Source organism: Lagopus muta, chromosome 4, assembly GCF_023343835.1.
Source record: "Lagopus muta isolate bLagMut1 chromosome 4, bLagMut1 primary, whole genome shotgun sequence".
Lineage (NCBI taxonomy): Eukaryota > Metazoa > Chordata > Aves > Galliformes > Phasianidae > Lagopus > Lagopus muta.
Genome location: NC_064436.1, coordinates 47,257,656 through 47,280,373, shown reverse-complemented (window position 1 = coordinate 47,280,373; position 22,718 = coordinate 47,257,656). Strand labels below are relative to the sequence as shown.

At 40.2% G+C, this 22,718-nt stretch overlaps 1 protein-coding gene across 3 annotated transcripts in view; it reads right to left on the bottom strand.

Annotated features, from left to right (window-relative positions):
* GABRA4 (gamma-aminobutyric acid type A receptor subunit alpha4) overlaps positions 1 to 12,518 on the bottom strand; it is a 38,551-nt gene extending 26,033 nt beyond the window's left edge. The window contains exons 1-3 of one of the 3 annotated variants that reach the window (XM_048942585.1): positions 12,128 to 12,518; positions 11,898 to 12,016; positions 2,654 to 2,721 (exon numbers count right to left, since the gene is read on the bottom strand). In XM_048942585.1, coding sequence (XP_048798542.1) covers positions 2,654 to 2,721; positions 11,898 to 12,016; positions 12,128 to 12,210 — 270 coding nt within the window. In that variant the 5' untranslated portion in view covers positions 12,211 to 12,518. Of the gene's footprint in view, positions 1 to 2,653; positions 2,722 to 5,191; positions 6,261 to 11,897; positions 12,017 to 12,127 lie in introns of those variants that run through there. The other 2 variants (XM_048942582.1, XM_048942584.1) reach the window with 2 other exon arrangements.
* Positions 12,519 to 22,718: the final 10,200 nt, after the last annotated feature.

Below are 22,718 nucleotides of genomic sequence, written 5' to 3'. Positions count from 1 at the left end.
TAAGGAATAATTAATCTAATTAGATTGCAGGAAGCAGGCAGTTTAATTTGTAGTCAAGTATATAACTGGAAACAAAATGATCTGTAACAACAAATGTCAACATTTTAAAAGACATTTTTAAAGAAAAGATAGCCAGCACTGAAAAAATAAAATAAAATAAATAGATAAACTAAAGTATCAGGAGAAATGATGACTTCCATTTCAAAGCCAAAAAAAGGGAAATTTAACTTCAACTGATTAAAAGTAAACTTTCAATGGAGGAAAGCTGAACATTTTCTTTGTCACGTCCACAAAACACATACAATGAACTATTCATAGACTTGTAAAAGCGCACATTTATTTTTAACTACATAGCTATTCCATTCAATTCCTCAGAAAAGTTATTCAAGTGCTCCAAAGGAAACATATAAACTGCAGAACTGCAGATGCAAGTACATCATGAGAAATCACATGCAAATTAATTGATAAAGGAATGCATTTGGGAAGTTAAGGAATATAAAGGTTATAAAGGAATAACATCTTGGGAAGTTAAAGCATTTTAAAATAATTACGAGAACAATTACACGGCATTGAAGAAGGTAGCACAGGAAACTTCAGTCCCTTGTAACTTAAAGCTGCATCTTTGTGTTAAGCCAAATAATGCACTTAGAATTCATTTCAAACTCCTCTGCATATTATTACCACTTTAATGGTCATATTCATATGGGCACGGATGCATCTCTACAAGTGTAATGCATCTTAGAACTACATTTGGTTTCTTTTCTATGGATGTATCCTCCATCTTGCTTTACTGTTGTGCGGAAAAATGCAGATTATGGCCTGAACAGGAGACTAGAAAGGGCTCATGTTATCTTGGGAAGACAAGTAAACCACCTCTAGCTTCTGCATGGAGAAGAAATTTGCTCTACAGCTGTAACTAAGTATCCTCTCTTTCTGTGCATGGCCTTGACTATCCTGACGCACAATGCTTTATTGTCTCCCACTCATATATATTGTGGCAGTAGGTTAGCAGACATCTTGCTAGCCTGCTGCCGCTGGCATCCGATGGGGATGATCCTAGAGCAGACACTATTCCAGTCGACAACCACTGGTGCTGGGACTGACCAGCCAATTTCCCCATAACGCGAGTACCTCTCTATTAAACTGATGAATGTTAACTTTCCTCTGTGTTCTTCCTTCAGGACTGGTAAGTCTTGAGCAGAAGTGCTGACGCTTTTGCATTACAACAGTGAGTCTATGAGAAGTCTCTCTTCTCTGTCATCTCTTGCTAATAATTTTGTAGCTTGCAGTAGCAGTTTCTGTTATCAGCATGCACATGATAGATCTTGTAAAATGAGAGTTCAACCTTTTTCATAACTCTGAGAATCAAACTAAACCAGTTCTAAAAAAACATTCAGATTATCCCATTCTGAGACTCTCACACTCCACACTTTCAGCAAGGTTTGTGAATACAGCCACATTCATATCACAATGGGTATATTCATTTCAAAACCAATTCCAAGATCCCTGAAAAGCCTCCTAATCAATCCCTAATGACAAAAGGGGAAACATCTGCTGTAAATTCTCTTTTTGCCAGTTCCTTACCTACCTCCATTTCTTGTTTTCACTCCTGCCTTCTCCAAGGTAACCAGTAATTTCTCATGAGGCAGCATATAAAATGCTTCACTGCAGCCCTCAATTTAGAGTTGAGGCACACATTACTAGACTTATTATTCCACATTCTTGTACCCTTTGTCACATTGAACAGCATCATACTGTGCATTGAATGTGTAAGATGCAATTCCACACAAGACAAGCATAAGGACCTAGTCCTTGAATAAAAACAGCTTGCTGTCACATACTTTTCCCCAGGATAGAACCAATCGCTTGCCCCAGAAAGTGCAGGATAGCACCATGTATGAAGGACATTACCGCCATGAAACTGCCTTTCCCTCAGAGAAGTATAAACATATAAATGTACATATAGCTCTGTTACTTCCATGTTTCATATAAAAAATCCAAGAAATGAGAAACTGTTGTGTGATTTAAGGGTATGTTGTAGGCACATTGCAGTGGATTTGACCCCAAATGCAGTTGCCTTTCAGGTACAAATAACAGTACAAGCAAATGCAATGTTTGTCTTCAGTGAATACTTTGTGCATGTCATTTTGACATTCAATTTCTGCAGACAGTTGTGAAAACTCCTATTAGTCAAATGTTTGCTGAAATTGATGCTAAAAGTGGCCCAAAGACCAACAAAGGGAATTCATCTGAAAAGAAAATGTCAACAAGTATTTGTGAAATTATGTCGTTACTATTCACCTGAGAATAACACGCATTTGAGAAGGGAAAGGCAATTTCAAAGACATTACTTTTTTTTCCCCACAGTATGCTTACTGTGACACTCCCCACAAGGCCTGATTCTGTCTCTACACCACAAAAATCTGCTTTTTTGGGAAGAAATTTCCTTAAACCAGACAAAAAACAGTGCAAGTGCGATCAGAATCAGGCCTGCTGTATCTAATTATAAGCTATAAATTAAGCCGTTACTAATCTTGTCTATTTTGTATGATTGACAGAACAGTACAGAGACATGAATTAATCATCCACTCCTTACTGCAGTTAATGGTTTCTCAGAAACAGGAAATGGCATTTTAGTTCCAGCAATACGTACCATTTCTACATCAGAAACAGGTCCAAAACTGGTGACATATATATCTGTTTTGACTTCAGTAACAGGACCTAATATATGAAAAGTGAGCAAGAAAATGTGAATTTTGTAGGTCAACAATTGTCATAAGTGATCCTGGCATGTGAACAGTTATTGCTTTGAGGGTTCTGTGGACAAACAAGAGCAAAATGCAAAAACAGGTCATTTCAGATACGTCAACATATGATCTACTCATGTCAACAACATGATCTACTCAACTGTCTTTACTCCACAGGTAAGTCAAAGGCATGCAAATTCCCATTTAGAAAACCAGCATTGACTCAGCAGATTAGAAAACAGGTACCAACAAATTAAAAGACTTAAGGAAAACACCATGCTGATCAACAACAAGCACATAATTCAAGAAATCCACATTCCCCAAGGTCTTTATTGCTACCGTTCAGTCTTATTGGTAATAACCAGGTCACAGATATTACTGTGCTACACACTAGGCAATTTAGCAGGATCAAGAGATGCATCCACATCCAAATCAATAGTTAAGTTATTTAATACTGACAAACAAAGTAAGAGCTGGGTATCTTAGTATTCTGGGAGGTCTGAACACATGCTACTACACAGCCCCTCTTGCAAGAGCTACTGTTATTTACGACAGTGCACCAAAGTATTCAATATTCATAGCTGGGAATGTCAAGCAACCATCAGAGAAAGCAACTTCATATCAACATGATCAGTCCCTCCAACACAGGACAAAGCAACTTGAAATACAAGAATGGCATCACTCTGGGTTCACAACTGGGAACTTTCTGTACTTTCTGAGTTTTCTGTAAGTACATATGCAGGATTTATATCAGTTCCCAATGTAAAACTCTAGAAAACTGCTAATTATTAATAATTATAGTTATAATTCTGTGATCAAAGCATTACCTAATGGCTTAATTTGAGTAGTGAACATACATCACAAATGTATGAATATCTGCTGGTTTTCTCACCAAACATTATTTGTTTGAAAACACAGTATAATCTACAAATTCGCAACCACAGTTTCTCTCCTGATACACAAAGAAGATAAGTGCCTCAAGTCTGTTAATTCAGGATTTATCATAGTATTTGTAATACAAAATTAAAAAGAAGGAAGACTTAAGAAAAGTAAAAGCCAAAGAATTTATGCCTCTGGAAAGAAAAAAACAATTGCTGTTCACAGACAATATCGTTTTGAATCAAATATTAAGAGGAGAGAAATAAATATGCAACTGAAAAACAGGGAAGCTATATTTTGTGCATCTAGAAAAAGTGTCAAACTGTGAACAAAATGTAAAAGAAAACCATATAAAATTATTTCAGTGAGCAGTTTGCAAGTTATGTATAGAAGAACAGCTAAGAACTTTTCAGCTAAATGTCAAGAAACAGACTCTTTAATGGAAGTTAACAGCTCTGTACAGAGACATTTTTTCCAAGATAAAATCTAAAGAAAAATCACCCTACAACAGTTGGTAGCTCAGTGGTCCCTGGAAAGCTGGATCCTTCAGCACGTCTGTCTCAAAGAGGTTTTAAGAATTCCCCAAGTTCCAGATAACACACACTCATAACATTCTGCTCTTCTAAACGTGTCAAATGGAAGCTGCTTCCCTTTCCACATATACTTAAGTATTCGTCATGGTACAGAAACCTATGAGTGGTTGGACCACTCATGTCACTGACAGTGTAGTCCAATTAAATTTCCTGAATATAATTATTTCCACAGAGCTCCAAGAAATAGGGAAAGAACTCAGAGCTGTCAATACTAGAAGTGAAAAATTTCACCTGCAGGATTAAAAAACAGGAAAGAAAAGCCCAATCATACTTAGAACATAGAAACACAAGCAATCCAAATATATCTGATCTCCCATAATCACCACACTATTATTTATCTAGTGTAAACTACGTACAATATACATATTCACACATAGTATCCATTTATTTAATCTGGTGAAGTCAAAATGTTTTTGAAATCAAAGTTCTATAGAAATGATAGAGACATTGTTTCACATTGCTCCAGTCTTTTGTTACCCAACAATTAAAAAAAAAAAATACTGAAAGTTATACTTCTAAAAAGAGAACAAAATCACCTGTAGTGGATTGGTATCTCTATGGTATCTTCTTTTCTTTACCTCACAGCACACTGTAATTTTATAATTGTATCAAACAGAGCAAAAGGGAACATTTTTCCCATAAGCAGGAGCTGGTTTTCCTCAAGTACTGACTTCATTTGTTTTATTAGACTACAGCTTCACAGGCAACAGCATTTAGAGACTTTTTGCAACTTTATTTTTTGGGGTTTCTTGGAAAGAAGGTAAGCTCTAAGATCAGGAAATTAACCGCAAAATCTGAAAGCTTATGATTTCATGCTATTAAGAATCTGATTGCAGCAACACAGGAATAAAAACTGTGCTTCTAGTAACTACTATTCTGCTTTCAAACTTGTATCTACCAGTGGGACCCACGAGACAGAAGGAAGCAGGACAGATAATGAAGCCACAAGATAAGGCTGAAATTAAAGTTTACCTTTGCTTTCTCCCCTGACGTGATGGCAGTATGGTGACAAAACAAATGTTCAAAACAAGTTTTAGGCCTCTAGATAATGGCAGATAAACAAGGATCTGCAAACATTTTAGGCATCACAATGGAAGAAACAATATCCACATATTACAGGTGTGAAAATCCTTTCATTGCATCCAAAACTGTGGTCAAACACTAAAATGTTTGGTAGGAGAAAAGACAACTGCAAGGGACAGTGAAAGCTAATTATTCCCCTAATGATTTTCCTCCCATCTACAGGCCTGTACTACATCTTCCACCTACAATGTCAGTCCATCACTGCTAAGAGCAAATACTGGATTTTCTAGAGCATCCCAGCACTCAAGGCCAAGCCAAGAGAGCCACGGTGATACCAGAACCTATTCTCTATTCTGCTCATTGTAGAACAGAATATACTAATTCCAATCGGAAACTATAGCAGGGGTAGGAAAGAGTAAAAGTCATGCCTTTTTCTTTTTTAATTATTATTAATTATGGGAATTCCTGTCAACAAAGAGGTGACTTGCAGTCACCTAACCTACTTTTACTAGTGATTCAAGGAGCCTTCCAAAATAAGCATGTTGCACCACTTAATCAACTTGGGCTGTGGAAACAGAAGATCCTATTAGAAAACTTAAACTTCTACAGCTGGCAATAAAATGCAGGGCAATCTACTTTAAATATGACCACCTGTACTTCCCCTTCAGTGCATGTTCAGAAAACATCTAATCACCATAAGTCTTCAGGAACACTGAAGAACTATTTTTAATATACTGGTGTGTATTTTTATGTCAATGAAATAGGAGGAGAGTCCTACACACTGCAGTGGGAACAGTTAAGTCTGAATCACTGCCTGTAAGATAATACACTTTAAAGAAGCTCTGGTAGAATTAAAAGCAACCCCTGCAAAAAGCCAGAATAGTTCAGTGCTTGATAGAGATGCTACATGTGGGCTGCAGAAGTGATACCGGGCCCTAACCCTGTGAAGAGGAATATAAGACAGCTCTGCCATGCATTTGATGCCAACATATGGGTTGAACTGCAGCAGAACTCCCAGTAAAAGACTTTGGACTCCATTATCCATTCGTTTCCATGGGCAACTGTCACCACAGAGATCTCCACTGTATGTAAACAGTCAAATCCTGCACAGGCTCACTGCAGATTGGAGATTCTGCCATCAAGAGTCACACAAGCAACTGCAAACCTTAGCAAACAAGTCTGTATAAAGGTCTCAACGTGCAAAGTACAATTGAAATGCTAAGCGTGGTCGCTGTTATGAGATCAATCTGGGATACATGAAATTACATTACATCACTTTCCACATCTACATCTTAAAAAAAAAAAAAAAAAAAAAAAAAAAGAAAAGATGTAGCTGCTACACACAGTAGCAGTTTGTGAAAGACTTTATGCTTTCTTTTCAAGTTTTTGCCTGCTGCATAAAAAAACAATTGTATAAAAAGCACATTCTCTTGTTTAATTCCATACCAGAGGACAACTGCTACATGTAAAATTTCTCTTGGGAACTTAGAACTGGGTAGGTCATTTCAAATACTCATACTCAATACTACATTCTTTATTCAGAGGTAAATACATTGAATGCAACATAGCAACTTTTACATTCTTCCAGTATCATGTCTAAACCTTGAACAGGGAAAAACATAACTCCAGAGATGAGGAGAATGTTCTGTTTCTTTGTCTGTTCAGCAGATACTCTGCTGATACAGCCAACAAGGCTGACACTGGTGCCTGTTTTCACAGCGTGGGCACCTGTCTACAAAGAACTGGACCAAGAATATCAGCTAATTTTATATAGGTCACTGAACAACAGACAGATGGTAATGACTTCAAGCATTATGGACCTGGGCCAAATTCAAACTAGTCAACTACAGGTATATAACACCATATCCTGTTAACAAGGCTTTGAATCATCTGCTCTCATCAGCTGAAGAAGATTGGACAATTGCCCAAGAAAAAAAATGATTACCTTCACTTTATGATGCTCACAGCCAGTCCATTTGTAATAAACAAACAAATAAATACAAAATCTATTGTGCTGGACAATGGAATCTTGAAGGTATGTATGAGTTTTTTAATAGAAGAAGATAATAATGTAGATACTCTTATTTTCTAAATAGAAAATTGTCTGCCCTCTTCACAATTATTCTGCATCTATTTCCTGACTACAGTCATTTCTCTTGCTTTGACAGGAAATGAAACTTAGAAACACTCATAAGCTGAACACGGCACAGCCTAGAAGAGGCAGAAATGGTCTCTCACAGTCTTCTTAAGGAGACAGTGGCCAATATATTTAATTCCACAAGGTATCCCATTGCAATTTCACAATTATGAGATCAAGAGAAAGAAGAAGGAAAAAGGAGAGTAAATGAACACGGTCCTGTTCCTTCTACTCATGAGCCAGAACGCATGGAGACTTTTGAACAGAAAGATGAAGTGCAATCACCACTTCAGTAGCTGACAATGAGATTTCATGCCAAAGTGTACTACACAAAAATAAGCAGAACCAAGGAGAAAGAGAGCTCCAGTCTTCACTGACTGATGGACAGCTACACCACAAGGAGCAAGGAAGATGCGGTGGGCAATACAGCCTGGCTCAGAAGCGATTTTTAAGACCTAACATCAGAGGGCTTTTCTGTCAACCTAAGAGCCTTGAACAGGAGACATGCCACACATCTTCTTTCTTTAATCTTACTGAAAAACAAAATTCCCAAGATCAGAGGCACACCTAGCAGAAAAATTCATTAGAATTAGCAGATACACAGGCATTGCAAGGGATGCTCTTCTAACTTGCCACAGCTGCCTCATTCCTTCTTGGCTTTCTAAATGAAGTGTAATGAGCTAGCATATCACATAAGTTTTAAAAGTTACCATAATATTTTAAATTCATAATCTTAATAAGTGATCCTTCTCTTCTACTCAGCTTTGGTGAGGCCACACATGGAGTACTGCATCCAACTCTCTGTCCCTCATTATAACAGAGACCTGAACATACTGGAAATAGTCCAGCAAAGGGCCACCAAGATGACAAAGGGCCACCAAGATGACAAAGGGCCTGCAGCACCTCTCATATTAGGAGAGGCTGGGAGAGATGGGACTGTTCAGCTCGGAGAAGAGGAGGCTCAGGGGGTTGTCATTAATTCCCATAAATACCTGAATGGAGGGTTCAAGGAAGACTAAGCCAAGATCTTTTCAGTGGTGGCCAGTGCCAGGACAAGAGGCAATGGGAACAAACTGGAACACAGAAGGTTCTCTCTGAACACCAGGAAGCACTTCTGCTCTTTGCAGGTGATGGAGCACTGGTACAGCCTGCCCTGAGAGGCTGTGGAGTTCTCCTCCTTGCAAATCTTCTTAAGTCACCTAGATGTGGCTCTGGGCACCCTGCTTGAGCTGGGTCTGATGGACCCAGAGAGCCCTGTCAATCCCAGCCACTCTGTGGTTCTGTGATCCAGCAGATATTTTAATTGGATCTCATGGGCCCTCACTTCTGTCAGTTCCCCATGTAAGGTCTAAAACCATAGAAGTGTTAAAATGGCAAATCAGATTCAGACCTTTTATTCCAAGTGAATAATACTCCTATATCAAAAAGTTGTTCTACAACCATTCTGAATCTAATCACTGGTGGAAAGGTAACAAAGTGATTTTCAGAGAAAAATCAAGGTTTTCTAATTTTCTAGAGACTTTTCTTTTTTTTTTTCTTTGTCATATGCAAAAATTTCGAAAGCAAATAAAAGCTGGAATAAAGGCGTAAGTGGTTTTCCTTCAGAATTTTACACCTGAATCAAAAGAGCACTTGGGTAACATGAAGTTTTACAGCAGATAACGCTTTTCATTAATTACACTGCAGGTGACTTCTCTCAAAACTCTGTGTTTATAATCTGTTAGATTACAGGCTGCACATGACTGGGAAATTCACATGCACTAAAAACTTCTTTCTGAAATTCAGGACAGCAGCAAAATGGCACATAGACAGACTTTACTTCCACTACACTGTTTTCAAACATCATGGAGCATTACTTCATTCATTAGTTTCCAAATACTTTCCCACTACTGAAATTCAAATTGTTATACATTTAAAGTCTTCCTGACAGCACTTGCGGGGTTCTTTTCATGCACAAAAATTCCTATTCTGCTCTACTTAATTAAATTTCTTCTTGAAACCTCTTTGCTCCTCTCGCTGCTTTTAAGGATGATTTAGATTCTTCCCGCCCAAAGTAGAGGGGAACTTTCAACCTCCTTCATGAACCCTTCTGGTTTTGTTTATTACATTAGCAAACCTTTCAGTGATTAATAACTGACAGCAACCTGTTGGATTGTTTAACCTGTTTTGTGAAGCAACTTTGTAACGCCCAGTGTTCATCAAATGACATAGGAAACTTAATTCTTCTATTTACCCTCAAGTTAAGCCACGCTACTACATAACATATAACAGGGCAAGATCCATATACTACATTAAGGTTCAACCCTCCTGAGAAGCCACATTTACATTCATAAGCATGCTCAGGTGATTTAACTTCTTTATAACCACTAACTTTGTGCTATTGATGAGGCATGGAGAAACTGGATTCAGTCTTAGGAATTCTCCAAAATTTAATATTTTCTACTTTGCATGCAAAAATCTTCATGAATTGTTATTTATAGTTACTCTAGAATAAGCCAGCAAAATTCAGAATTTGGCTAGCTCCCCAAGCCCGATTTTAAACATCACTTGCACCAGAATTAGAAGTGTTTTCATTGATTTGAAGATTAAAATCAGCATCGGTCAGACCACTGAGAGGTCTTTTGTTCTTAAAATAAAACCTTCATTTCATTTTGAGCCACGTGCAATCTAGATGGTGAATCAGCTTCAGGAATAAAACAAAAATAAAATATTCTGCTGCTCATCATAAAACAGCTTTAGTGTTACCAAAACACACTACACTTTCCATCTCTAAATATTCCCACTATGATGACATTTGTTTGCTATGCTCTATAATGGCAAGCAAGCCACTTCTAAGAAACGAGTCCCATTTGCCAAAAAGACTTATCAGCAAAAAAACACATAATATGGACAAAACTTAATCTGGATAGCACATAACTAATCTGCAGACCATGTTGAGTTGTATCAAAAGGTCACATCGGACCATTACAGAGAAGTTTCTTTTTCTGGTTGATTTTGGTTTTTAGTTCTTGTTCTTGTCAAATAAGGTGACAATAACTTGCACTAAATAGCTAGGGTGCCTGGCATTGTTTTCAAAATTGAAGTAGATTTGCCCATGTGTTACTTAGAAGTTCAAAACTCAAAGGTGATTGATTTAGGTATTACAAGGAAGGAAGAAGTAAATAGTAATGTAATACTCATTTCATGAGATATATACTCAGAAATGTTTTCCTCAGACTGAAATGTGAAGGTTTTTTCCTTGTATTATTTAATTCAATTCTGCAGTCAAGGAAGTTCAAGGAGATTCAAGGAACTTCTTGTTTTTGATAGCATTTTGCTGAAAGTCTGCAACACTGTAGAAAAAGTATCCTATATCCTGCAAAATATCCTGTAAGTGACAACTGTATCAAAATAAAAATCAACATAAACTGTATGTCACATTACATATTTAGTTGTTTAATTTTAGAAATCTAATAACGCTCATAAAGCATATTTGCTAGATGACTAATTAGTTGGCATTCAACCTAAATGATGCCAAACATAGCACATCTCTCATATGCGTGCAGAAATGTCTTTAACTTCTCAGCAGAGAGTAGATGGAAAAAAAGCTACCTGTTCTTAATGATTCCTCTGGGTGTTCAATAAATTCAGTTTCCACTTAAGCTAAGCTATAGGAGGCCTCATTTATTCAATACGCTGAAAATAATAAAGAAGCAATCAATGATATTAGCGGAGATCATGCATGTGAGCACAATATATGGTATGTATGGAACATGTTGGCATACACGTCAGTGTGGCTGTATCACGTGTATGAAGAAGGTACTTTCAGAGGAGGAAGAAAGTATTCCACAACATAAACCTACACAAGGATCTCGTTCAATTCCGCATAGAAGCAGCCTATAAAATGCTCTACTAGCTTTGCACATCATGGAAAGGATTGTAGCACTTCTTTTTAAACCTTTAAAAAAAAAACAAAAAAAAAAACTTTCAAATCTGTGTTTTAATAGCTCCATGCCAGATTATAAAATAAATTTGTATTTTGTCCCAATCCTGATTATTTTCAGTTCCACATCCCAACAGTAACACCAGACCCTCACTGAAGAGCCAACCTGGCTTCTCGCTCACAGCACAAGGGGCACAGAAAAAACTGAAACCCAACATCCACACCGTGGAGGCGGGCAAATTCACGACCCCTCCAGTCCCGATTCCTACACAGCAACTGACTACTTCCAAATCCAAGCTGGAACGGGAGTAACTTGGGTTACTGCTGCGTGCCCGGGTTCCCGAGTGCCGGCTTTCCCTAACTAGTTGGACAGAGCCCATCAGCCACACGACCCCGCAGCACAGACAGAACTACCCTCTCTCTCCTCGGCACCTGGGTGGCAGCAGATCCCAGCACTGGACAGTCTTCCCACCCCCACCGAGCGGTGCGCCCGCAGCGCCGCGGACCCGGCTGCGCGCACGGAGAGCCGGGCTGAGCCTTGCGCTCCCCGCGGGCCCCTCGGATGGACGGCGATCACCCCCGCGCCGCGCCCGTACCTCCGAATCCCGGGCGCAGCCGGTTGTCATAGCCATCCAGGAGACTGTTGAGGATGCTGGTGAAATTCTCCGGCCACAATTTCTCCTCTTTTTTGATCTGTCCTGGCGGCCCGGTGAGACTACGAGTCAAAGAGGAGGCGGGTGAGCGGAGTCGCTGACACCCGGCTCGGGGCAGCAGCACCGCTACGAGCCGTGCCGGGTGGGGGTCGCCCCGCGGCTGGGGAACTCACCACGTCGCCAGGCACAGACAGTGCAGAAGGGCGATGGAGAGACCCGAGGACATGGCGAAGGCTGGCTCCTTGGCAGAAACCATCTTTGCATGCCATACTTCACGCCTGGGCACGTTGTCCGGGGCGGGGGACGGCGGCGGCGCCGGCAGCCCCCGGCGGCCCTACATGCGCGGCGCCCCGGTTGCCAGGAGCCAGGCACGGGCAGAGAAGCGGCGACTCTCCCCGCGCTGTTAACTCTCTCGGGGCAACAGGCACCGGTCCGCGCCGCACCCGCCTCCGGCCCGCTCCGCCCCGCCCCGCTCTCCCACCCGGGCCGCCTCAACCCCCTCCGGGCGGCCAGGAGGCGCCGAACCTGCCCGAGAGCTGCCTCCCGCCCGGGGGAGGGCGGAGCGGAGCCGCGGGGGAGGTGGCACTCAGCCCGCCCGGGCCTCGTCCTGGCGCTCCATGCCTCGGGCTCCCCGGCTCGGGGGATATTGCGGAGGATGTGTGCTTGGGGTTACGTTGAGGTGCGTGCCTATGTGTGAAGATGGATGGTTTCTTTCCCCATCTGTCCTAGTGAGGACTGCAGTGTGAAGTCTTCATTTGCCGTGGACGACTACTCCTCCGAAGGGGAAATAAAGCTGAGAGCTGGCAGAAAGAGCATAATTCCCGGAGAGGGTCCCTCAGCTGGTAGTGTGAAGGTGTTAGATGAGGGGAAGAGCTGTGACTTCAAGGTTAAAATGAAGCGCACCTGAAAGGGATGGGAGTTAGTGGGTTATCCCACAGTTCTGGAAGCAGAAATGCCAGAAGCCTGGAACTGGTTTCACGTTGTATCTTTGTTCCTTTCTTTTTTCAGTTTCCTATAATTAGGAAGCCAGGTTAGTGACCCAAATAATTTCCATTATCCAAGGTCCAAGGGATTCTGCAGCAATTACCCACTCCAAAGCATTGCTGTTCTGTTAGAGACAGAATGGGGCTTTGGGGAAGAAAGAGAAGAGATGTTCAGGATGTTCTTCCCTCATATGCTTTCACTGACAATAAACAACTTCAGACCAGGTGTGCTGCAGAGTCCTTTACGTTCGGAGATCAGTGTGCATGCTAATTTCAAGGACAGTGAGGTTTGTTGTGCCAGAGCACATGGATCAGGTATGGTAATTGACCTCAAGACTACAGTACTGTTTATGCCAACATAAAAAGGCTTTATTCATTACATGCTACAATATCTCCAAGCACTGAGGTGCCTGATTATCCTCAGAACTACTGTACATGTAAAATCTTTCTGATTGTACTTAGAGTTTACTCCAGCTAGGGTGCCCTTTGCTGATTGAAAAACAATTAAAGCTGTGCTTCAAATCCATTTAGCTTGCTGATGCTGTTTATCTTTAAAAAAAAAAAAAAAAAAAAAAAAAAAAAAAAAAAAAAAAACCCTCCAGTCAGTCAGTTCTGCTTCCAATTTTAAAAGCTCTATTTAGGCCTCTGCAGATTGTGAGTCTGCTTCCTGATATTTTAACTGATGAAATGCAGGCATTTCTCAGCAGTGCCCTTCTCACAGGTACAACCACTGTGTTCCTTAATAAATAGAAGGCACTGGGCACTAAGGCAGGTTTATCACAACAGAAAGTGTGATTTTTTTGACTCATGACTTTATCCTATCCAAATTTGCCTTCAGGATAGACTGAAGAAGAGGGCTGAATGACCACTTAAGTGATAAGTAGTACTGTGATATTTGAGTCCAGTCCTGACCAAAGCTAGGTCACTGTTTAAAGAATCAATTGGCTTTCTGCTACTGTACCTTTCCTCTCCTATTTGAATTCTGGCTTTTTTGCCCCAAGTCTTGCTAGATCCTCATCTCCTGACTGCCTTGCTGGAATGATGAATGCTGTGCAAAAACTAAACTAAGTGAGCAGCCTGCTTACAGGCAGCACGTATGTTCTGTGGAGTATTTATAAGCTTGGACTACGGTAGGATGTCAGTCCAAAGTAACTTAGCCCCAGTGAGGACTCCCAGTGTGAGAGCAGCCTGGTGGAAACCAGCACACTATCAAGAGCCCACTGTCCTTGCACCATTAGCAATCTGATCAGGAATGACAGCAGCGTGTATGAGCAGCTCTTCAGGAGGCTAATTTCCTCACATCATTTAAGTTTGCCAGCATTAATCAGCCTCTTTTTGTATATAAACAGATGTAATTTGTTTTTCTGGACTAGTCTTAGTCCCATGTTATAGAATGAACTCGTACAAGGGAGTACTTAGAAGTATCCTCCAGTAACGAGAATTGCTACTTTTACAGTACCCTGTGAGAAAAATCAATCCATGTGGCAAAACAGTGAGATTATCTGATCTAGGGATATCTCAGAAAAGATTTGCTGGCAGAAGATAAATTCACAAAATTAAAGCAAGGGCAATAGATGATAATTCAGAAGTGGGAAGAAGAAGACCAGAAGTGGCTGGTCAGACGTAGAGAACAAAATCCAGCTCTACAGTACTGTCACTTCTAGCAGCTGCTGTGGAAGGAAGCCAACAATATCCTGGCAGAGCTGGGAACACCCTTGGTTTCAAATTATTACATGTACAGACACCTGTGTGAACTGAAATAGAAAAGCTGAGTGGTATTCAGTAGTATTAATCTCTCCAAACAAGTGTCCTGAGAAGCATTATCAGTCAGCCTCCTCAGGGATCTGTGCCTGGAGTCATAGGAATTGTGGGTGCTGCAGGCCCAGTAGTACCACTGCAGGTAGAAAATATACTCAGTCATTCCCTTTCAAGTGATTCCCAAGTTCTTTAGAACAAACAATAATATCTTCTGTCTTCTTAGTAAAGGTAACATCAGGTTGAAAGGTCTGTGGCACCAATAAATAAATGCTCCTGGCATCTGAGAAAATTCACAGGTTGTATTGATAAGAAAAGGTAGACATTAATGTCTTTTTGCATGTTATATTGATGTAGAATCAAGTGCTCTTTGATGGCATTTACTCCCTACGTGTGTTTAAACTGCAAGAGAAATCTAGATTTCTCTAAATCAAGAAAATTAGAATACTTTTTTATCAGCAGTACCTTCCTTATCCCACTTTACAAAGAATTTACTAAAATTAATACTGAAAAACAGAAACCACTATCCTTGATGTCTGAATGAGTGTGCCATTCATATGCTGCTGAAACTTTTACAAATCAAGGTTTGAGGGGAACTTAAACAGTCCAGACAGACAGTAAACAGTCCTGTAAGCCAGATACATCACTTCTGCCTTTTGGTATATCCAATGCCCTGGCTATTTTCCAACATTTTTGAATCACACCTTTAATGAATTCTGGGCATTTGTGGCATAGACACATACAAAAACTCCCAGGATGACTATTTGTCATCAGCAGATATATGCTGATTTAAGAAAACAAACAAACAAACAAATAAAACTACTACTTTAAATCTTCTCTGATCACTTCAAAGAATTTCTGGGTCATGTCATCTCTTTAAACAAATTTGATGACTTGAAAAAGGTTTTAGTGGTCGCAGTCTGGACTGATAGTCTCTAAATATGTTTTCTGAATTCAGCACTTTCTCAGCTTCTCTAGCTTTTACCACCTATTCTTCCAAAATTTCTCCCAAGATATCTCACCCATCATGGACTATTGTAAGAAGGGGACTATTTTTGCCCAGCACCATATGCTCAGAAAGCACTTGAATAACTTAAATAGGCTTTTTTTACTGCCCCTGTGTTGATACATCCCCCTAATGATTTTTGATGAAGCAGATATTCTGGCCATGCCTCAAAAGCAGCTTTAGTCAAAGCTATGGAAGAACTTTTTATTATTACAACATGTAGAGCAGCAGGAAAAAATTACAGCACTCTTCCCATTTCTACTTTACTATCAGATCAAGTGGAAACAAAAAGGAAGTCAGTGCTTTGCTTGTGGAACACATTACATAGCCTTTCTGTATTTTTTATTAACATTTTTTTTAACTGTATGCTCCAACAACTTTGCAGGTTATATAAGCAAATTATGGTTTGCAACCTTTTTCCCAGAAAACTGACATGACCTACGCCCGGCATCAAATACATTAAGACAGCCAAGCTTACTTGGAAAAGACCGAGGAAGTCTTTAATGCCATCCCTGGACAATTATGGCCCTATCTCATTTTTGGTAAATTACTGAAAATCATACAGGTACCTTTTCAGTATTTTGTAATTTCTGGTTTTTGATCCCCTCCTTGCACCTCCTCATGAGTGCAAGGGGTCTTTCGTTCTTTACTTCCACATCTACACAGACTGAAGAAATTGTGGGAAAAATACATCTGCTCTTAGCTTTGTCAAGACTTTGATCTAGAACTCAGGAGAAGCCCAAACCAACTGTTTAGGGAGGAGCATTGGTGGGGAGTCTGTGGACTGTGAGACCTGAAGTCACCTCTACCAGTATGGTTATCCATATGCAGTCTGGGTTCTGGGTCTGTCGAATGCAATTTAAGTTCTGCTCAGGGAGCAGTAAAATAGATGCTTCAGATTTTTTCATCTCTTCTTCCTATCCAGCTTTCCCTTCCCACTGTAGTTCTGTCATTAGCACATTTCCTTCGGGACTGCACCTTTCAGTATTTGATTACAAAGTTGTTAACTCCAGTTTTAAAAGAGTTCCACTGAATGGATTGTAGCTAACATTACCAGATGCAATTCCTTCTCTCAAGAGCTTACAGTCTAGATAAATAAGACTGACTAAGGATTGGGAAAAAGCAAGCACTATTATTCCTATTTTGCTGAGAGAAAAAAAAAATAACCTAATTGACAACCCAACTTCATGGAGGAAATTTGCAGCAGAACAGGAGCTTACTACCAGCCTGCTGTGTCCCAGTACACTTCTCTAATCACCACCTCAGATGTCCTTTCAAAGCGCAGCGCAAGCTCTATGTAAAACTGTAACCTTCAGCTGGTCCAGCTTTGCTTCACTTCCATGGCCAGAACTCCTACGAAACTGCAGGAGCTGATGCCGACATGCATTTAGATGTATATTTTTTCCTCTGACATATGGTATTTACAAGACTGTTCTACAGTACCATGGTTATTTTAACACACATGTCCTCGATACCTTGGAATAAGGCTAGAAAATCCTTTGAGTACCAAATATACTTACTTATATATATATAAGCATAGATGTATATTGCTATTACTGATTGCAATAGGATTTATGTGCATTCTTCTAGTGATTGACACATGGATTTTTAAGAAAGGTAAGCTGTGAGTTTCCTATTTCAGAGGCCTCTACACACTGCATTGTAATAGTGCTTTTGGAAGCACTTACTGCAGGAACAGCCAGTTTGGGACAAAAAGCGTCGTCAGCAAGAAAGCTTTACAGATTTCCTGTGCCACTTCTATCTCATCTCATCCTGCACACACACTCATATGTTTGGACACATCATCAATCTACTTCATGTCTGCATCAGGTTTCTTGTTGTACAGGCACCACCAGAGCAGGTCACAGCCACCTTCTCAGTGTCAGAAAGGAGGAAAAAGCAGATGTCCTGATTTCAGGCTCAAAAATGAGACTGAGAATATATCCTCAGAAAATATGATAAGATCTCTTCATGCAGGGGAAAAATTTCTAAATTGAGACTTTTTTTCTGAAAGCAGTGTGAAGAACAAGGCAGCCAGGGTTATGGGGAGAAATCTGGGAAGCCCTATAGCCTCCCTTCCCTTCTAAGAGCTGCCAAGTTTAATGAAAAATGTGTCAAAAATTGTGGTTGCCCTGAGCAACAGTAGCAAACCTTCTGCAGCTTTCAGAGGCGGCAGGCAGGGCAGAGGGTGCAGAGGCAGATACAGTAGCTGCATCCCACTGCTGCTGCCTGTTCCCAAAGACAATGAGAGAGCAGAAGCACCAGCAAGCCCTCTCCCTGGAAGGCTTCGTGTTCCTGCTCATTGCATGTCTATTAATCTCAGAAGTGCATGAGTCATGGGCAGATGAGTTAAACTTGCCTCAGGAGCCATAGGTCTGGCTGCTGACTCACACTGGAGATGGCAACAGTTCCAGTGATTCTCTCCCTGCCAGCATGCTGCCTGGCTTGCCAGGTCTCTCATAGGCAGGTGAACCTTATTTATCCTTAAAAGAGAAAGAGGGAGAGCACAAAGCCTCTGAGTTGTGAAATAGTTGAGAAAAAGCCTGAATAACTGACCTAGGTGTTTTAAAAGGTACTGCATAGAGACTTCTGAAGTGGGGCCGACTTCTGATTCTCCAAAGTTTGGGTTGACAGTGGAAGATTTTTCTGTGCTCTCTTCCCACTTGTAGCTGTGCTGAGGATGGATAGCCCTGCTCAGTACCACCCCTGTGCTGACAGCAGTGTTCAGGAAAGATGTGTTTGTTTGGGAGAGGACAAGAAGAATCATTCCTCACTGCTGCTCTTTTTGCTGGTGTCAGGCACACAAATTAAAAAAAGAGACATTCCTTTCTGCTTTAAAAAACAAACAACCTACATGTCATAACATTTTAAGAAATACTTCAGCTGTAGAAGGAGCAAGGCATACAGTCATCATAAGGTGCTCTATACCCACCTTCATACAAGAGAATCTTGTGAAGTTGCTCATCAACCACAGTCAAAACTTTCCTTATAATGACAGCATGTCTCTACTAAATAACCATGTCAGCTAATAACGTGTACTCATATTAGTTAGAAAAATACCCCCTTTAAAACACTTTAGCTTAAAAACAAACACAATGAATTCTTTATGACAAGTGAGCTGCTAAGCAGACTTTTGCAGTGGCTCAGGGTGTCTGTAAAGAGCTGAGAAAATCAGCATTTATAGCTGTACTTGTAATCTCTGCTGACAAAAGCAAAAATTGCCATCGCAGTAATACACTAAATCTACACAAGACACACAGCCTATCTGCTCTTCATTACCATCTGGTGGTTGCTGCACAGAGCAGCATTACTCACGTCTCAAAATGTTACACAGGGGAATTTCCATCTTAGCACCAATAAGAAAGGGGTGCTGTGAGAGCACAAGGGGGCTGGCTTTGTTTTGCAGGCCCAGTAAACTTTGTCAAAATAAGAGGGTGGAAAAGAAAAAGGGAATTTAGAAGCATCTAGTGGTACCTTGGCATTTCATCAAGTAATTTAATTGTACCTTTATATCACTAGCTGTGGAAGGCACAGTGCATTGTTTGAGTTTCCTCCCACTCAAAGCAGTGGCAGCTGACACTATTTTGCAAGGCAAGGCATCTTGTTGACCACTTCTAATAGCTGGTTCCCAGATCATCTCCAGTACTTATTGAGTGAGGTTTCTTGCAAAGGTGTCCTAGCAGAGACATTATTATTCATTATCCGGCAGTGAGCAGGAGAGATATAATTCCACTGTGCAGCTCTATGGAGAGACAGTTAACTTCTTGCAGTCTGTGGTCTCACACTAAAGCTAAAAGCACTACTAAACATGACGAAACTGCCCCTAACCCACAGACACTTAAATACCTCCTTCTGCAGACAAAAAGTGCTTTCAACAGGCTAGAATACCTTGGCAGCTGGGAGCTGCCTTGCTCCTGTGCCTTGGGTAGGATGGCAGTTTTTGCCCCCTGGTATGCCCTGGCGTCAGCTCCTCTGTATAGTTTCTTCCCAATCAATGGTTTCATCAGAAGGAAACTGTGCAGTGTCATTCAGCTTGGAAGGTACTTACTAAAAGCACTGGTCCAAAACACAGCTCACATCAAATTTGTTCTTATACCAAACAAAAGAACAATAGTTGTTAAGTTAGTACAATGTCCTCTTGCTTTAATTTAAGCATATGGATCAATGGATAGTTGATATAGCCTAGGAACAAAGTACCTTGCATAAACAACTATTTTGTACCACTGGGAATGCAACCTCTTGGCCCCACTGACACAGGGTGCTGGTCTATATATGCCTGGGGATTGATCCAGTGCAGTTGCAGTATTTGTTGTCTTACAAATATACAAGAATAGCATGAAATGAAGTAAAATCACTTCATTATTGTAATTATAAAATTCCTGAAGTATAATACACTTAAAAACAGAAATAGTTCTATGGTTCAGTTGCTTTTTATGATAAAGAAGGACACTTCAATTTCATTCCCAGCTCTGCCACTGATTTCTGTGACCTTGGCTAAGTCATTTAGGCCAAAATCTTCAAATATGAGTACTTAATATTAATTGTATAGATGTATATGAAGACTTTTGTAAGAAGGAGTGACCTAGATCTTGTGGAGTCCAAATACTCAAATCTGCATTTAAAATTTTGATCCCCAGACCTCTATGTCTGAATTTCCTGTTCTGTAAATTGTAGATGAGGCTTACATATGTCATAGAGATATTTGAAGTATTAATTAGTTCAAATGTGCACAGTGGCTTCAAAATGTAAAATATATAAATACCAAGAATTATTATGAAATAGGTCAGTATTTAAACCATACAAATGTCCCTGTTAGTTTAGGCATTTTGTCGACTTTGTGTCTCATTTTGGATGTTTAGCACATAATCAGCTTTCTAAATATTTCTCTGCTGGACACAGGCATCAGAGTACATGAGATTAACACTGAGAAATAAACATTCCTTAGCTAATACCCTGTCTACATGAACAGGTCTCTGCAGTCCTCTCCCGACCTCTTAGCTCACTTGGACATGAGAATGAAGCCCTTTGTTGATGGTGAAAATGAGCAGGTAGAAAATCCAAGGGACAAAAATGAAGGTTGAATATTCTACAAATATAAATGCACAATTGCAGGAGGCCGATGTCAAAAGATGAATGGTTCTAACAGGATGGATGACGTCTACACTTGTAAGCACTCCTGCTTATTTCATAGAAAAACATTCATGTATTTTCTATTACCCCAAAGCAGTACATACTGTTTCCTCCAGCTCACAGCCCAAATAGATGAAGTACAAATCTATTCTGATGTATGTATGCTTTAGACATTAGGGTATTTAAGGACATTCAGGTTCTAGTCCATAATTCATTGAAACAAACTAAACACCTGCCATTCACTCAGGGAATTCTGGAGAGGGACCAGGAAGAGTTTTTCACTTTGGGTTCCTAAACTGCTCACTTGTTGAGTTTTCCTCTATGCTTATTACTTGCAGGTTCTTACAGATTTGTTTGTTTTTAATCTGTTGTACAAATGTTCAAAATCTTTTATTCCTCAGCTCCCAACTGAAACCAGCAGATGATAATCTACCTTCATCAAAATGGGATGGACAGGATCTTCACTTGCTCCCACTCCCGTTGCCAGCTTCTTGGACAATCCTAACACAGAGGCAGTGCTGAAATATATTTTGATGATTTTCTGAAATGAAAACTTGGATAACCTCCAGAACCACAAGTAAAATCTAAGCCTGAATGTGCTAGGCAAAGTGAGAAAAATTCACTGAGCAAAGGAAAAAGCTTTCTCCTTTAAGGAGACATTTGGCAAGACGAAAGAAGACACCACACAGAGGTTAAGAATAAGAGAAAGACTCAAAGTCCTCTCTTGCAGTAGGAAGGGGAATGCTTTCAAGTTATAAAATTAAGTATATTCACATTATTTCTTTTTTTGGCCTCTTCTGCCCACAAAGCTATGTCTTCGTTCAACTTCTTATTTCTGTTCAGAGATGGAATTAGAAAATATTTGAAGCTGACACAGTCGACATCACACAAATGCTTGCTTCTGCTTAGGGGAATATGGGAATGTTCCCACACTTCTCATTTCACACTTTAAAGCTTTCTGAGCATTCAGCTTCCATTGATTGCCCTAAAAGAGACTCGGATGGTTCTACCCTGTATGGTGGTCTCCCTCCCAAAATGCATGCACAGTGAATTGACCAATGACCCCTGCTGCTCAACCATCCCTCCCATGGGCCACTTATCTGTGCAGTTATCCCTGGTAGAGCCTTTCTGTTCCTATCCCCAGTGCTGCTGTGGTGCCAACATATCAACAGGGGCAGCATTCCAGTTTTGTGGTCTGGCTGAGGAATCTTTTTGCTAAATGTCTTCTTTCAATTTCTTTTTTCTTACAATTCTTCTCTTTTTCAGATAGCTAAAAACAGAACAAATGACAGGGCATAATCTATTTCTCAGTTTATGGACTGCTTCCAGTGACTCCTGCCAGCCCATGTGACATATATAAATCACAGATTTGAGACCTGCACTCCTGCACTGGTTAAAGTGATAAGTAAAATTTCTTGTTGTCTTACACCTCACTGCTGACAAAGTGACTCCCAGCTGAAGAGATTCACATGTGCTCTTTATTTCAGCAAGCAAGAAGCATATATTTCACTCATCAAATGTGCTCCTCTGACAGAAAGGAGAGTGCAAGCAGCTGTTGTGTAGGACTACTGCATTTGTTAAACTCGTGCCCACTTTGTTTTCTCCCAGCGTAGGTATGACTTTACGTGGCAATACATATTTAACAGTCATTTTCATGGCTGTAAATCCACCCAATTGAATTCTAGAGGAATTTGCCATCAGCAAAGAAATCAGACAGCCTGCAAGTTTTCAGTCTGGCAGCTTTTACTGTTGTATTTTGCTGTTGTTCTAATACTCCCTCTTAAATGTGAGAGGTGAAATGTTTCATAAGCATTCTTGAAATATAACACAAATTTTCATTCTTGTCACCTTTGTCCTTGGAGGCAGCAGACAACATTATAGATGAAGTGG